This window comes from Meleagris gallopavo, chromosome 29, assembly GCF_905368555.1.
Source record: "Meleagris gallopavo chromosome 29, MGAL_WU_HG_1.1, whole genome shotgun sequence".
In the NCBI taxonomy this organism is placed as follows: Eukaryota; Metazoa; Chordata; class Aves; order Galliformes; family Phasianidae; genus Meleagris; species Meleagris gallopavo.
The window spans coordinates 4628530-4644953 of NC_139432.1; the positions used below are offsets into that span (position 1 = coordinate 4628530).

Here is a 16424-nt window from a genome sequence, read left to right on the forward strand (position 1 = left end):
CCTGTTTTGAGGGACTGAGGGTAAAATTACTGCAATTTGTAGCAGGTTTCACAAAGAACTGCAGCTTGACATCTGTGGAGCAGAGCACCGCTGTGAGCCGCCAGTTCGTGTCCCACGAGGGTCTGTTTTACACACGTTTTACACACGTTTTGCACACTTTTTGCACACTGCAGCCTCAGCACCTCCCAGCAGGAAGGTCCTCACGGGCTCACGAAGCCGTGTGCGGCCAGAAGGAACGCACAGCAGTTAATGAGCAGTAATTGGGCCCAGGTATTAAGGATTAGGAGTGTAATTACATCGTATCACACGCTTTGTGAATACACAAACATCACAGCCCCGCGGGGTGGAAGTTCCACTTCATTTGGGGTGACAGAAACCCGACTGCTGATGGTTGGAAGGAGGCAGTTAAAAGCTCCCAGGCAAAACGATCCCGATTTGTTACAGGTATTTCACTGCAGGTATTGCTTCCTCCCCAGATTCCCCCATTCAGCAGCTCTTGAAGCCAACAGCTCTCACCAGTTCTGGTCACAGCATCTGAACAGCAGCCCGGATCAGCTCTGAGTTTTTGGTTTTGAGGTGCTGCTGCAGCGCAGCTTTTAGTACTGAATGTATGTCAGCAACGGATTCCACATTTTTGGTTCCCCTGGGCTTAAGACAGACAAAAGCCCTGCAAGCACAGCAGTGCCTTCAGACAAGAACCAGACCACTATCGGTTTAAAAAACAAGAATGTTGGATTTTATTCTTTTCAGACCATTAGGAAAAAAACCAAAGATTTAGAAAAACACCACCATCTCATATACCCACCATCCATCAAAACATACTGTTTACCGAGGCGTGTACAGCGTGTGCTCTCTTGTAGTTGGAAGCACAACTGGTTTGTGTCTGGTGCAGTTCTCTGCAGAGAGGGCTTCTGCTTACACAGACAAAACGGGGCATTTTCAGCAGTAGTTTTTATAGGGTTTTTTTGGAGGTTTTGGGAGGAGCGCTGCTGGTCACTGCGCTGTGTTCGTGACTGCAGTAACACACTGACGCGTTCTCCTGCTCTGCACTGTGCCAGATCTTTGGCTGAGGTCCTGTTAGGATATCTAAGTAGCAAATAAAGAGTCAAATTGTGAAGAAAAGCAAAGGCTGCTATCACAGAAAAAATCCTTAAGATACAATGTCGCTTACTTCAGGACAACTGCACTCAGTCACTTGGGAACGCATCCCTGGATCTGCTGCTTGCAGAACAGCAAGTTTCCCTCTCTGCTGAAGGCAGCCCTATCCAAAGGGTGACAGAAATTATACAACAAAAGTCCAAATCTTGCAGCCTTCTTTAGGAGCCCGACTCATGAATGCTGAAAGCACTCTTTAAAACCAGGCAGCTGCAGTAGACATCACTGCTGCCAAGAACTGAAACAGCAGCAGGGACACATCCTAAGCTGCTGTGGGTTGGGTTTGTCAGCTCCAAGCTCTGTGCATGGCACTGCCTTCCTGGGTGCAGCTGTGACACCCCCTACACCAAGCAGGAGATGTGGGGGCTGAGGCAGCCCACCTCCATGTCAGGAGGAACGCAGAGGTGATGCACATCTCCACCTCCTCGGGCCACAAGAAAACAAGGGCTGCTGTTCACTGTGACAATTTAGTCAGAAAAAGGAAAATTTTGTTATTAAAAACAAAACTAGTACTATCGTTCTGGGGAAGAAATTCCAAACAATTATCTTGATACATATCATACCACTATGCTTAGATGTATTTTTTCTGTCTGTTTTAAGATTTCCTTTGCCCCTGAAATGCCCTTTAGGTTACTATGCTGATAACAGGTGCTACCAAACCCCAGTATCTTTGGGACAGGCACAGGCAATAAAGATACAAAAGCTGCTTAGCACATTTTGAAATCAAACCAGTACTTCATTAAGAGGACACACATGAAACAAGTCACTGTTTATTCTTTCTTCTCACTCTCCTCAGTGTTGGGATCTGCAGGAGGCTCTTCCACTGTCGCACTGTTGCTCTCTGAACCAGTGTTGCTGTCACTGGTTCCTTCTTCTGCAGTGCTGTCAGCCCCCTCTTGGCCACTCTCCTTATCATCAGGGGTAGATGTTCCTTCTTCACCATTCTGCTGGTTTTCTGTGCTCTCCTCTGGGTGAGGCTCTTCTGCAATAAAATTCTTCTTAGTGTCATTTATATACCAATATATTTATTTAGGTAGTGCAGTTAGAACTTAGGAATGGAACTTGTAATAAATGAGAGCATTTCAGAGCAATTACTTGTTACTTGGCATGTGCAGTAAGAGGCACAGCTCTCAAAGCCCACTCGGTGCTCAGAACTGTGGTCCTGCCACACGGCACCCTGAAGGTCTCCTGCAGCTGCCTGAACTCAGGAGTGGGGCACAAGAAAGCAATGTGCCTCGTTAAGCTAGATGCAGCAGAACCCAAACAATCAGTCCACTCTCCCTTATGCTGTTCCAGCAATGACTCACTGAGACACGGCCACTGATTCTCATAAATACTGTCCCTGTCACTAAAGTCACTGTATGGAACACAACAAAGCCTGCGGTCAGGTTGGAAAAGCAGCATGGGAAGAGCTGCAGTTCTAGCATCCTTACCAGATGGTGGCAGTGGGTCAAGGAAATGCACTCAGTTGCTCCCACCTAACCCAAGTCTAGAAGATGAAAGCATCCAGAAATCCTTTTTTCTCTCCTTACACAAAGTATTACATACTGTTTTTGTGATACTCTCTACCCTTTTAAAAAGGAACAACTTAACGAGGAAAACAAACACCTGTGACCAAGATAACTATTGTGAAATGTTCTTCTGGAGAAGCTTTTCTTCCAAACAGCACAAACCTGAGGCACCCCCCAGCCAAGCAGAGCCTCTTCAGAGTTACCTTAACATTGATCCCCTGGGGATCCTGCAGGTGGTTTGAGATGTGGTTACCTGTCTCCATTGGAGTGCTCTCCTCTTCTTTCTTCTCCTCCATTTTGTTAGCTGCCTGCTCTTCCTCAGCTGCTGTGTTATTCTGACTGCGCTCAGCTTGCTCAGCTGCTTCCTTTTCCCTTTCCTCCTGCCTCTTGCGAGCCTGTTCCTCAGCTTGAGCAATTTCAGCTGCAATTTTTTCCATATCCACTTCCACCTTCAAACTGCATAGCTGGCAATTAACAAAAAGTTCTTTTATTACTCCAGTTACATTGTGAAAGACAAAACATCAAGAAAACTCAATTAGCTCAGTATCTCTATGTGCAGCAATATCTGCACAATAACTATTGTGATCTGAATAAGTTTATATTAAAAGCTTCAGAAACTACAGAAGTAGCAACAAGTACATATAAAAAAAAACCAACTAGGTAAGTGATCTAAATCTTGGCTCTGGATGCAGCCCAGGACACAGCCATACGTTCTCCAAAGTGGCTCCAGGCCTCTTTCCTTGAGCTGCCCCCTGGTGACCTCCAGGAGCCTGCAGGTGCTCACAGAGTGCAGTGCCTGAACGTAACCACTGCAGGACACCACAGGAGCACGGAATCACAGAAATGCTGTGTGCTTTCCAACTGCCACACACTTCACCAAACCAGGACACTGCAGTCATCTAATTACAAACAATGCAATACTGAGCTGAATGGAGGTGGGCAGAGTATCTGTACGAGCAGGTAACTAGTAGATTGCTCAAGATGGAGAAGGAGACTCGTACCCTTTTGAGCTCGTTGTTAAAGGATTCTGTGCTTTCCAAGAATTTCCTCTTCTTCTCCTGGTGACGCTCTTCAATTTGCAGCAGTTCAGCTTCCAGTTTACGCTGGAAATGTAAGAAATGAAGATGCCTTACTTCTGAAGAAACTGACAACAATATTCAGTTCAACATTTAAATGCAGCCGTGTTTAAATCCTTACAGCAAAACGTTTTCCTTGATCCAATACCCAACATACATCAAGAAGTAAAAAAGTCTGAACAATAAATGGGTCTGTGCACTAAAGAGACTGCAGTCATAAGCAACTCAATCTATTAAACTGCACATTCACCCCCTCTGGAGAAAGGTGCTGTGTAATAACGAAGAGCTACGGGTTTGCTACTTAAGGTGTCCTAAAGAACAATATACAGCTTAATGTAACTCTCAGTAAGAAAGGTCACAGGGGATGAAATCTCACATCTTAGCACTCCTGAGAAAACTCAACGATTAGCAACTGGAGCAAACAGAGCACAGACACCCAACAAGAACAGTGTGGGGATGATCAAAGGATGCAGGACTTGGCACGCTGCCTTTCCAGCGTTTATCTTTACCTGGTGAACCATTAAAGACTGAACCTGGCGTTTAAGAACTTGCATTCTAGCTGTAGTGACAACGGAGCGGACGTCAGGAACCACACTTTCGCTCAGGATCTCACTGATGAGCCGATGGTTCCTCTGGAAGCGAGCTGTAGCTGTGTGCTTCATCGAAAACCCATCGTCGTAATCTGAAACGGGAGGTGGAGGCACAGCAGCTTCAATTCCCCAAAGTAAGCACCGGGGCTGATGAGACTGTACCAGTGTCACCACTAATCACAAACCAACCCAAACCTCACACTGCCTCCTCGTGTCATGAAGTTCATACTAAAATATCTGACTAAGGAACACCAGCTACTGAGGAGCAGAATGCCGTTCACCTCAGCACAGCTACGGCTGCAGTTCTGTACACAGCTCCCACACATGACTTTGGATTGACCTCGTTACTTATTGTGTGTTTTCCAAGTTTCCAGATTAAGATGAGCTATTAATGCACTGAATAAAAAAACATTTCTGATTAAGCGTGGTATCAGAACAACATTCACTGAGAAAGAAAAAAAATGTAAAATACTAACAGAAGAGAGACTCCTCCTGACATCTGAAACTACAAAACTCTCTTCCTACATCTAGCAGCACTCAGAGCTTCTGGGCTGTAGAAGACAAGACTTGCCGTGCTGTGACTTCCTGCATTTGCCCAGAGAGCAGGTCAAGCCTTTATGAAAATAATGAAAATTGAAGCAGTCAGGTTCTCAATAGCAGAACTGCTGTCTGAGCCTCCAGAAACACAAGGTCTTTTTCCTCTTCTCACGATAGTCCTACAGTCCCTACGATCCTAGTGACACACGGGGCAGCACAGCAGCAATGTTTCTGCCTTTCGTCCCAAACGTGAGCAGATCCAGCTTGGTGCTGGCACAGCTGGCTCTGCCTGCATTAATTCTGGTCCATGTACTGCAGAACAGAAATTAAAGCCCCAGAATGTCAGCTGCTTGGAGCACTAAACGTGTTGACAGAAGTTCAGCAGTTACCTCACACGGGAAGGTGCTGTTGCCACAGGCTTTATCTCAGGGTGTAACTGAACAGATTTTTTCACCCTCAGGTTTCAACAAGTTCGTACTGGGTCATGAATTTAAAAGCAGACCTTAACTGCACAAATCTGAATTTTTCCTGCTGGGTGGGGTGCATTTCCTTGCAGTCAAATAAACTCTCAGCATTTTCTCATCAACTTGTCAATAGCGAGGATAAAACTGTTCTAAACAATCTCAAATGACATTTGGTGAATGTTTGAAGTTCAGGTGCTCCTAATCATACCAGAACTCAGCTTATCAGAGTGACGTGCTTCTGCTAATGAAGTGCAGGGTTGCACTCAAGCTGGATTAAAGGAAGCAGCTCATCTTTTGGTAATTCATTCGTTAAAGCCACTACAGAGTCTTAAGCAGACTGCTTTCTTTTGAACCGTCCGCATTACTTCACACACAATTAAGGGCTGGAAGATTTATCACTGCCTTGTCACCTTAGGTTTTGGGAGCGAGACAAGGTCAGCTGTTAGCTATACGAAATAAAACAGAACCATGAGAATTAGTACTGAAGGTACTGAAATGAAAGGAAGTCACGCTCAGCACTGGGAAGGCTACACAGAAGTAAATTTCTCTATCTGGCAGGGGCTTATGCCACAGGCCCTGTGATGAGACTTTCTCCCTGCACATGCATACAGACTGCTTTCTGCTTACCATCTGGATCTTCTGCTGGCTGTATGCTCATGTAAGGTTCACCCTTCTCCATGCGTGACTGCCTTTGTCGGCTTTCTTCTTCTAACGCGGCCTCAGCACGACTTTTTGCATTGATGTAGGCAAGGTATGCAGGAGAGTTATGGTAGGCCTTCATGGACTCATTGTACTCAATCTGAAACGTGAGCAATATCGTTTGATTGCACCGCTGGACAATTTCAGACCTGACACAATTAGGTGTAACTCAAAGCGCAGTTATACAGACATCTCTTCTGAACTATCTGACTGATACACAACCAGATTCCCTCAGCTTTAAGTTTTACAAATTACAACTTCTCCCACAGTCATTGAGCCAAACTGGCGTTGGGCTTTTAGGTGTGTTTTACTGCTCAGAGGTCTTAAGAACGCTTTATTTTTGTTGTTTGAAGTCAAACTTCAGAACAAGGCATTTAGCAAATGAACTCTGATAAAATAAAGGTGAGTTGACTTAAAATATTCTCAATAATTCTTTGGAGCTTTAACTACGTCTTTTATTTCGATTTCTTCTCTTTCTTTATTCCAGTTATGCCATGAGCCAGTTTCCAAATAACTTATGCCTTTGCGTTCTTTGATCCATCCCTGCACTGGGATGATACAGAGTGCTGCAGCCAGACTACTGGTAGCAGGACTGCATCACTGTTTTCACCTTCTCTGAAATATTTTCCCTTTGAATTTCTTTCTTTCACATCACTTTTAAAATTTGCCTAGTCTAGAATTTGTACAGAGATCTGAGGTATTTCCAATGAAAAATGAGATAATCTACAATCCTGGTAGCAATACCTAAGGGTGTCAGTTTCTTTATTACTAGGACTGGAAGCCTGTCTAGGCACTGGAAAAATACAAGCAAGATGGCCCCTGCCCCAAGGAGCTTACAATCTAAACACTGTTACCAGGTGAAAAAAAATAGAATTCCTTAATTTTGTTTCAACTAAGAGCAGCCAGCTTGGAAGTACTTCTCTACTGACTTGGAATAAGACAGCTCAGGTTTGGTCAGGCTGTGCACAAACCAGGTTTAACTACAAGGCAGCGGGTGGACAAGCTCCCCTTTGCAGTTTAGGATCACAGTAACAGTCTGTAAAAGTCCTCAACACTTACCAACCTAGAGACATGGCGTAGCTGTCATCTTTTGTCACGAAGATAAAAAACAGAAACACAAGAAAGCCCTAAAAAATGGTGTAATTTTTCTACTAAGAAACAAACCACTATGCCACAGCGTGGAGATACACCAGCATGGAAACCAAACCCTACGTGACTGGAAGTCTTTTATGAGCATGTCCATGCCTCAATAGCAGTAGTTGCAGATCACTAGTTTTGAAAGAGGATTTTGGTGTTGAGACAATCTTTTCAACACTGATGTTGTACAATTAAATCCATTCATTAAACAGTTAAAATCGGCACTCAATTATAAATACTTCATTTTGAACTAGGTCTAAAAACTGACCAGTCACAGCTGATGTACAGTTATTTAAAAAAAAAAATCTAAAAGATGTGTCAGGACATACTTCCATTAAGTTACATATAGGGGGTCTCGTGAAAGCCTCATACACCACTGCATGGGGAAGATGAATTTTTCTTCTCAGACCAGTTCCTAGAAGAATCAGCTGTAATAAACATCCCAGATTTCTTCCATTTACCTTTTCAGCTTCATATTCATTCAAATACTCTTGCTTCTCTTCATCAGTGAGATCTCGCCACATTCCTCCAATAATCTTGCCAATTTCCCATAACTTCAAATCAGGATTGGACGCCTTCACTTGGTCCCAGACCTTAACAGAAACAGCTGGAGCTTTACTAATGATATCTAAATACTTCCAAATTAAACATTTTATATTGTCATCTCAGTGTTCTTTCTGGAACCACCACGAAAAACAGGATTAAGTTAGGGATGAGCCTGGCTAAACTATCTCGGTTATTTTCTGGGGCAGGAAGTCAGTAGGAGGTCATCTACTGAAACGGGCAATTGCTGAAATGGCTTTGGTTTCATGAGAATATTGCCTTTAACCCTCTTAATTCTCTTCTCAAATGCACATCGCTGCATCTCTGGGAAAAAAAAAGTGCTACTGAGTACACACATCCAGCAGTAGATTACGGTAAAGAGCACTGAGCTTTTCAGATCAGAATGCAACATTTCAAAATATTTTTCAGTCTTGCTGATCAATTTGAGTTCCAACAAGTTCTGACTCCACCAAAAAGGTTTCTAACTTTACAGGGAAAAAAAAAAAAACAAGGAGAGAGCTGCCAGTGTTATTTCTTGCTGCGCCACTTGACTTTTTTTTGTTGCTGGTTTTTTGGCCTAAGACAGATACGCTGGTAAGGATACTTAACCAGAAGTGGAAGAATTTCCTTCTGGCTCACCCGCTTCAGACGGGCTCACATGCCCTCCCCATGCCAATCAGATTTCAGACTCCACAAGGGTCTCTCTCCTATTTTCTGTCAAACAGTTCAGAGAATAGCGAAGTAACCGTTGCCACAGGCTAGGTTGGTGAAGGAGAACATGCAAAGTCCACTCATTGCTACTCTTCAGTCCAGCTACAGCACTGTACCAAGCCCAGTATACCGCAAGGAATATTTCCTTTACATAAAAAGTTCTCTCAGTAAGTCACAGGAAGTTCTGAATGTGGCAGGGTGGATCCTTGTCAGCGGACAGCAGTAGGAAATTATCATTTTAGAGACAACCTTTCCCCCCAGAAACTGGCAACCGTAACAACAGAACACTGCTGCTGTTATTCTGCAGGGCAATGCATCTGTACTTTACAATTCCCTTAAAAGAACGTGCAGGCTGTTAGGAGTAAAAGTTTAAAAGCTGAAACTAAAATAACAGCAACGAATTGTTAGCATGTGCAACGCTAACGTTTATTATTACTTGTTCCCATACCCACCTTCCGGCTGTACCTCATGTAGGGCATCAGGGGCTTGTCTGGGGGCTTTGGGGGCTTTGGAATGGTAATACCAGAGGAAGCCTATGGAAAAAAAATGAAGAAGTCCATTTGTTAATGTGCTCACTGGACAGTTTCCACACGCGCCAGCTTTGGGAAAGCATTTACTCTTGCGCAGTTGAAAAAACAAACATACCCCCACCCCGTTCCAAGAATGAAGCACCAGCCCCCCCCGGCCTGTGCACAGGTGCACAACTAGTCCTGTTAAACTGCTCGCTACGAAAAGCAAATCCCCCCTGCAACCGATCCATCAGTGTGCGTTATTTGCCTCCAAGCTGTAATTATCCACGACAGCCTCTGCACGTCTGTGTGCTCTCATCTTCCTTCCGGTCTGGGCAATGCTGAGCACCTTGTGCTAAGTAAGAAGACACAGAGGAGTGCTGCTGATGGAGAGCTGCTGCACGCCCTGCTCATCCTTTACAGGACACCTGGCAGCTTTGTTCCCCTCGCCACAACCTGACAGCCCGCCAGCTCCGCTCTGCAGGCACTCCCACAAGTGGGGAGTTACCACTGTGGGACCATTTCCATAAGAACAGAAAGCAGTTTTGAGCTTTTTCAGGATTGAGTAGATTAAACAAATATTTGAAATTGGCCATAAAGGCCAACGTTGTTTCAGCTTTCCAATTGTTCCTCTCCAAGTTTTTTTTTTTTTTGGCTGAACTTATGAAGTTCTATGAAACAATGCATACAGAACTGCGTATAGGTACAGATAATGTCCATGGATATATGCATTACCAAAATGTATACATAGATACACACACAGATGGATTTGAAAAACATTAACGGAAACTGTTTAATGCTTTTAAATTAACAGGAGTTCCAAGACACCATACATATATTGACATATGCATGGCAGAGAAAGCTGTATATGCTTATGACATACAGAAACAATGAGAGTTCTCAGAGCAACTTAACCTTGCTTAAGAAAATAAATATATGTTCAGACAGTACATCAGTCGAGTTCCAGCTTGTATGGGGAAGGCCTTTTCTGTAAGCATTTCAATAAGCCTGATGAACTCATGAAGTCTGAAAGGAGGTTTATAGAAGAGGCACAAGAAGAGGACTCCTCTCTTAAGGCACCATATGTGTTCCTTGACAAATCACTTCTTACACCACGTTCTAAACTGAGCAGATGTTCTGAAGTTAAGAAAGTCTCAAATGAAAAACTTTATTATGATAATTACAGGAACTTTTTTTTTTAAAAAAATAGGGATTTACTCTATTTCTGTTGTGTTAGTTAAGAAAATTTTGTGCCTCCACTGCCTTTTTCCTGACTGCACCTGAAGCTCAGGACTTTGATCTGTATTTGAAGGAAGTTGTCACCTCTCACTTCACTTCACTTCCTCCATCAAAAATGAATTTAACGTCCATTTTCGATACACCCACAGAATACAGAATATCTGATTCTATTTTCTATCATTATATTTCTGTTGAAACAACTGTTTCTGAACTAGGGACTTCACACAATTAAACCAGACTAGGACTGGAAAGAAAAACAAAGGCTCACACTTCTTGCACAGCTCAATAGTGTGATGCAACTACTGTCAACGATCCCCGGTCTGCAAAGCATTCCTCCTTATTTCTGTGCCACTCAAAGCCAATAAATTTGCAGTTCCCTCCCCCCAGGGCTCGGTACCTGCAGAACAGACCTTCCCTACACGTGCAGCGGTCACTGAAGACCACAGAGTGTCTCCTCCGAGTTCTGCATCATGCAATTCCCACACTTTTCCCCCTCTTGAACAGAAGCCCATTTGCTTGTGAAGGGTTTCAAAGTGAAGGGGAAGGGGTAGGGATGGAGAGTGAAAATCAGAAGTAATCTTTTGTTCCTAGAAAACGAGGCAGCAGCCAAGATTCAGAAGAACCTAACACTAAAGCCATTTCTGGGCAGTGCCTGTTGTTTGCTGGATGATGTAATAGTTGATTCTCCTACCGTGACCCGGCTGTTGGTGCCCGGGTTCCCTCCCAGCCTGTAGTTGTTGTAGGCCAGATGGCTGTATGGATTGTATCCCACAAACCCTGGTGTGCTGGGCATTTGCTGATGGAAACAAATGAGACAAAAACACGAATGAGAAATGAGATCAAACGAGGAAAACACATAAATGAAAATGAACTGCAATATGGCATGCAAAAGCAATCAGAATTTAAACAAGCAAATGAGGTGTAGCAGTTGATATCTTCTCAACACACAGAATTTAGTCCAATATAAAGCTATCAAGGAAACAGGATTCTTTAGCAGCTGTTTCACTACAAATTTCTGTCCAAAGTTAGTGCTTTTACTTCTGCTAATTGCGCCACAAGTATTCCATCAGTCCTGATCATACTTCCAACGTTTAAGCCACCAAGAAATTCAAGAGGAGTCTCATATCCAAACTTAGAAGGCAAAGTAGCACACAGTATAGGGGCAAAAATTCCCCAAGTCAACATTTACTACAACAGTGAAAACCTCTGCCTCCTCCTTTTCCCATCCTTTTGACTTCTAATGAACACGATGTTGCCAACGAACAGGGTAAAAAAAAATAAATCAGTCTCTCAAAGCACCATCTGTGCACCAATACCAGGAGCAGAAGACTTTACTGGTGGTTTGCAGAATCGAAACACTTTGGAGAACTGTAAGGATTAGAAAAACCAAGAGAGGACGATGCGTGGAGACGCCGCTCTGTGCGGAGGCTGCAGACTGACGGAGCTGAAGAAGTGCTGCAATGCAATCTGCAGGTTAGAAACCACAAATCTTAGGCCACGACTGAATCAGAGACGTTTCAGCAGTTAATCAAACACATCTTCATCCGTTCCTGTAGGTGGATCAATTTGTTCTCACCTCCTGTAACACTGAGAAAATCTAATTCCTGTGCACACAGATGGTGGGTAAGCAGGGACTGTAATCAAACATCAGAAGGTTCACTGTCACCCCTTTCTCTTGTGAATCTCACTCCCGCACTTCAACTACACTCTTTTCTTTATCCAGAATTCAAATGGTGTTGGAAATAAAGCAGACAAGGCATGGAGTGGTGATGGAGCGCTGCTCCCATCCAGGGCACCAGCAGCACCACGCCAGGTTCACACACTGCCTGCACTTCTCACACTTGAGTGTCACTTTAGTAAGTTTAGTAAGGTCCATTTCAGCATCCTTTAAGGCGCTGTGCTCGCTGTACCCGCTCTACATTACAGCTACAAAAGCCCTATGACTGAGTTCAAGGATCCAAGGTGTGACAGATGCAAACACAGAACAAACAGAACCTGTAAGCTAAACTATATTGACTCGCAGGGTTTTCAGCTATATGTGCACATGCTGTAGTTGGTTTATTTCTGAACAAATAATACAAAAGTATCCTTTAAAAACCAGCCTTTGTATGTTCCATTGCCAAACCTAAGCTCAATTGCAGTAGCTGACCTTGACTCAGTTTTTATGCCTCTGATGATGACATTTGCTGTGTAATATGATGCTATTTTACTACGTGACAGCATTACTATAACATCTCCATTAAAATCAGAGGACAGCAAACCTCCGTTGCAGAGAAAGAAATCAGCAGGAGTGCTGCAAGGTAACCACCCTGCATTAACACCACCTGTTACTTCAGATGCAATACTGCGGTCAGTGAGAGCTGGTGACACTCTGCTGAGCTCAGGATCCGGCCCAGGAGGGGTAAACAAGGTGTTCCTCTGCAGCTCTTACAGAGCACTGACTATCTCAAGGACTGCAAGTGATTTAAGTTAATACAAAAGGTGTTGGAAAGACAGGCAATGCACATCACTGTTAGCAAAAGTGAACCTGGCTTTGCGTACAGTGCTGATGAATTTGCAGCTTGACTAAAAGATGCACGGCCTCTGTATCCATCCTGCAGCAGTGCCTGTGCCCACAGAACCACAGGCACAGCTCCTGATGCAGGGATTCACTTGTAAGGATGCCATCACGTTCCTCCTAACAGCACAAGTCTACTAAGTTGTGTCCAAATGAAAACTGAACAAACTACGCAAAACACAATGATCTCTTTCTCCTTTTTTAAGCTTAACTCGTACTTTATACATTGCAATCACTTTCGGACCTCTTCTGATGTGAAGCACAGCACGGTGAAGTGAAAGCACTGCATTTCACCTGACTGCATCTGCACTTTCCATCCCAGATGTGGAGAGCAGGGATGACAGCTCTTGGGTAACAGATTTCAAAAGAATTCCACTATAGCATCTTTACTCATTCCTTTGTTCCACACATCAATACTTTCCCCCACGAATGCACTGCTTCCAAAACAAGAGCTGCGTTTGCTTTCAGGTGCTTTTCCAACCACAGCACGAGTACTTCAGGATGCTTTTATACATGCACGAGTACAACTGGACATCATTCCCATGTTTTCCTAATCAGCATTCCATACCATTTTACTATAAATTAGGATATTTATCATGCAGTGGACCCCAAAATATCAGTATTTTTATGAAATCTGAGTAAAATTACCATCAGTGAGTGTTTCCTTTTTCTGACCAAATACAACAGACAACTGCATTCCACTGAAAATGGGTCAGAAGCACAAAAATGCATGCTTTTTTTTTTGCTCATTATTTGTGTACAAATTGAGCACCGAGTCTGAGAATTAAGTGTATCAACTTGTCCCTAACTATTCCAGTATTCCATTGCAAATGCTGCAAATACCATTTTAGAGCAACAGGCAGCACTGTCTGCATGAGTTTGATGGCCACATAGGTGAGTAATTCCAGTGACTGTTGATAAAAAAAGGCCAGATGCTGCAGATGCTTAATTTAAGATGAAACCAGTTTATTCAACTTCTTTTTCACGAACTGTTTTGAAATTGAGATGACTTCAAACCACGCGTATCATATTAACAATGAAATACAACAAGTGTGTTTTTCCAACATAGGAAGGTGCTGCATCTCCGCCGTTATGGCTCTAGTAAGTCACTAACAGCTCTGCTACCAGGGATCTGTGTTAATGAGAAAAAGCACTGTACTTACGGTTGCAGGAGCTGGGGTAGGAGGTGGAGCATAAGATGGCCTTTCTGTTAAAATATAAATGTAAGCAAAGAAAATCCTTGAAAATTTGAATGAGTTCTTTAAAAGGCATCCTCTGTGGCAAACATTTTAATAAGAACATACAGCAAAGGACAGAAGAAACGTAAAAAAAAAAAAACCCACATCATTGCTACATCTCTGGTCTTTTATTTCAGCAGATTAAGGAATACGAGATGAGGGAAAGGAACAAAGCAAGGCTTAGCAGAAGCTGTGACAGTCAGATCTGCCATGAGACCGAACACTTGGACTGCAGCAGTGCCTGAGACCTCCAGGCAGGTGTCAGAAACAGCTGCGTGCAGAGCCAAGCTGCAGGGAGAGCCAACAGCACAGCAGTCAGACAGCACGGAGCACTGTGGACACAGCACTGTGCAGCACTGCTGCTCTGTGTACAAGGACTACGGGCACTGCCTCAGAGCCTGCTGAACCAGATCTGTCATTCCAAAGGAAGAAAAGTCTGAAAACTTACTTGACATTTTGATAGGCAAATTTTCAGCCACCTGACATTATATTTGTGTTCCTGAAAGACAAAAGAACACCACCCCATTAAGCATTACGCCTTTACCTTCCCCAGCCTGCGATGCTTCGACCACCCGTCATTCATTACAATAACCAAAAGCTCGCCAGTTCCGAAAACAAAAGGCTTTCTGGAAACAAAGGCGCTCTCTGCCATAGCGGCCGCACTTCCCACGGGTTCAATTAAAGGGCCGCGCCACGAAACGCGCGGCTGTGCGGCGCTCACGTTCGGGACTTCGCGTGCGCGCCCGGGAGCCATTTCACGTCACGCCGAGCGCCGCCCGCACGGACCCCTTCGGCAGCCCGGCCCCGCTTCCCGGCCCTTCCCCGCTTCCCGGCCCTTCTCGTCCAGGAAATTCGCGAAGTTCCGCCGCCGCTCGGCGCCGCCCGCCGGCCGGAGCTCCGCAGGGCCCTCAAACACCGCCCCGCCAACCGCGAGGGCCGCGCCGCCGGGAGGAGGCCGCGAGCGGAGCCGCCGCGCGGGCAGCGCCCATCTGAGCCCCTTCGGTCCGGTGCAAAGAGCCGAGAGCCGCCCCGCGAGAGGGCACACAGAGCTGCCTGCCCGCCCGCCCCGCACCGCCGCACTCACCGCTCCGCCGCCGCCGCGCTCCCTTTGTTCCTCCCCGGGCCGAGCCGGCGGCGAACACCGCGCCTGCGCGCTCCGCTCCGCACTTTCGCCACGGCCGCCGCCCTGCTCCCGCCCGCGGGTATCCGGATGACGGGGGCTGGTCCGTCCGCCCCGCTCGTCTCAGAGCCGCCGCCGGGTTGAGGGCTGCCCCGCGCCCCGCTCAGAGAGGAAGGAGAGCGGAAGGTGTTGTAGCGAATCTGCGGGGAGCGCTGCCTCACCCCACCGGGATGGGGCGAGGGCGGCGCGCGGCGTTCCTGCGCTCTCGGGGCAGCGGGCGGGACGCTCCGCTCTGCGGCCGCAGCCTCGTGTGCCCTCAGCCAGTACAGCCAGGGCGCGGGCCGGGCGGGAGCCGTGCGCTTCCACGTTCCTTTCAGCAGTTTCCACAGAGATGCGGCCGAGTTCCCCGGTAGCGAATCTGCGGCGCAGGGCGGGGTCGCGCAGCGCCTGTTGGTGCTTCGCGGCCATTTCGCGCCTTTTTCTGCTGAGGCGGCGGGGCCGCGCGTCCGGCCCGAGTGGATCCCGTAAAAAATCCCGTAAAAAACCCCATAACGGGGCGAAATAAGGGCTGCGGAGCTGCCCGGGCTGTTCGGGGAACTGTCGGCCGCCTAGAAAAGCTCTGCCCGACGTGGTGACAGAATGGCGGCTGTGCGAGGCGTGAAGTCAGGCCGGGCAGCAGAAGGGCCGAATGACGGCGGTGCTGCAAAGCTCCCCGAGGCGGAGGCGCGGCACCGTGTGCGCCGCAGGGATCGGTTACACTGCGGAGCTGTCAGTGAGAGAGGCTGCAGGTGAAATAAAGATTGGGGACTGGAAAACTGTCCTGTGGCTGAAAAATAAAGATCCTTGTGCCTGTAGTGGATGGCTGTGGTGGGCCTGGTGCGCGAGGAGAAGCAAACTGTGATTGCCCTTGGAAAGACACCAGAAATAGGGTTTTTTAAACACAAATAAACGATGCCTATGTAACCCCGAAAGATGATAGAAGGAGAGAAGAACAAACTGGCTGTAATGCCGAGGTGCTGCAGTCCTTCTTGGTGCCTGCAGCCTGGCCTGTTTTGTTTTTGTTCTTAAATAAGCATGCTTACATGGACACATGAAGAGATGAGCCAAATGTTTGGCTTCTTATCCAACTGGTTTAATTAGCAACAGTTTTGTAAGGTTTATAACGAGGACATATATTCATTAGAGACAAGGAAGCTAATTTTTCTATCAGGTGTTTACATGTAAGGAGCTGTGGTGCTCAGCCCAGCAGTGAGGTCCATCCGCAGCGCTGTCGGTTTGAAATCAGCCTGGTACTGATGTGTGCTCAGGTGTGATGTTGCTGTGAGCTCTTCTTGTGCC

At 45.9% G+C, this 16424-nt stretch overlaps 1 protein-coding gene across 2 annotated transcripts; it reads right to left on the reverse strand.

The window, feature by feature from the left end:
• Window positions 1-713: 713 nt before the first annotated feature.
• Window positions 714-15437, reverse strand: SMARCE1 (SWI/SNF related BAF chromatin remodeling complex subunit E1). Of its 2 annotated transcripts, XM_085211201.1 has the most exons (11): window positions 15051-15434; window positions 14415-14465; window positions 13892-13935; window positions 10863-10967; window positions 8876-8956; window positions 7631-7762; window positions 5961-6132; window positions 4252-4424; window positions 3668-3769; window positions 2920-3130; window positions 714-2137 (listed from the first exon to the last, which is right to left on the reverse strand). In XM_085211201.1, the coding sequence occupies exons 2-11, from the start codon at window positions 14419-14421 to the stop codon at window positions 1926-1928; spliced, it is 1239 nt and encodes a 412-aa protein (XP_085067327.1). In that variant the 5' UTR covers window positions 14422-14465; window positions 15051-15434; the 3' UTR covers window positions 714-1925. The 2 variants fall into 2 exon arrangements, with proteins under 2 accessions (XP_085067327.1, XP_085067328.1); XM_085211202.1 differs by lacking the exon at window positions 7631-7762 and having other exon boundaries at window positions 15051-15437.
• Window positions 15438-16424: the final 987 nt, after the last annotated feature.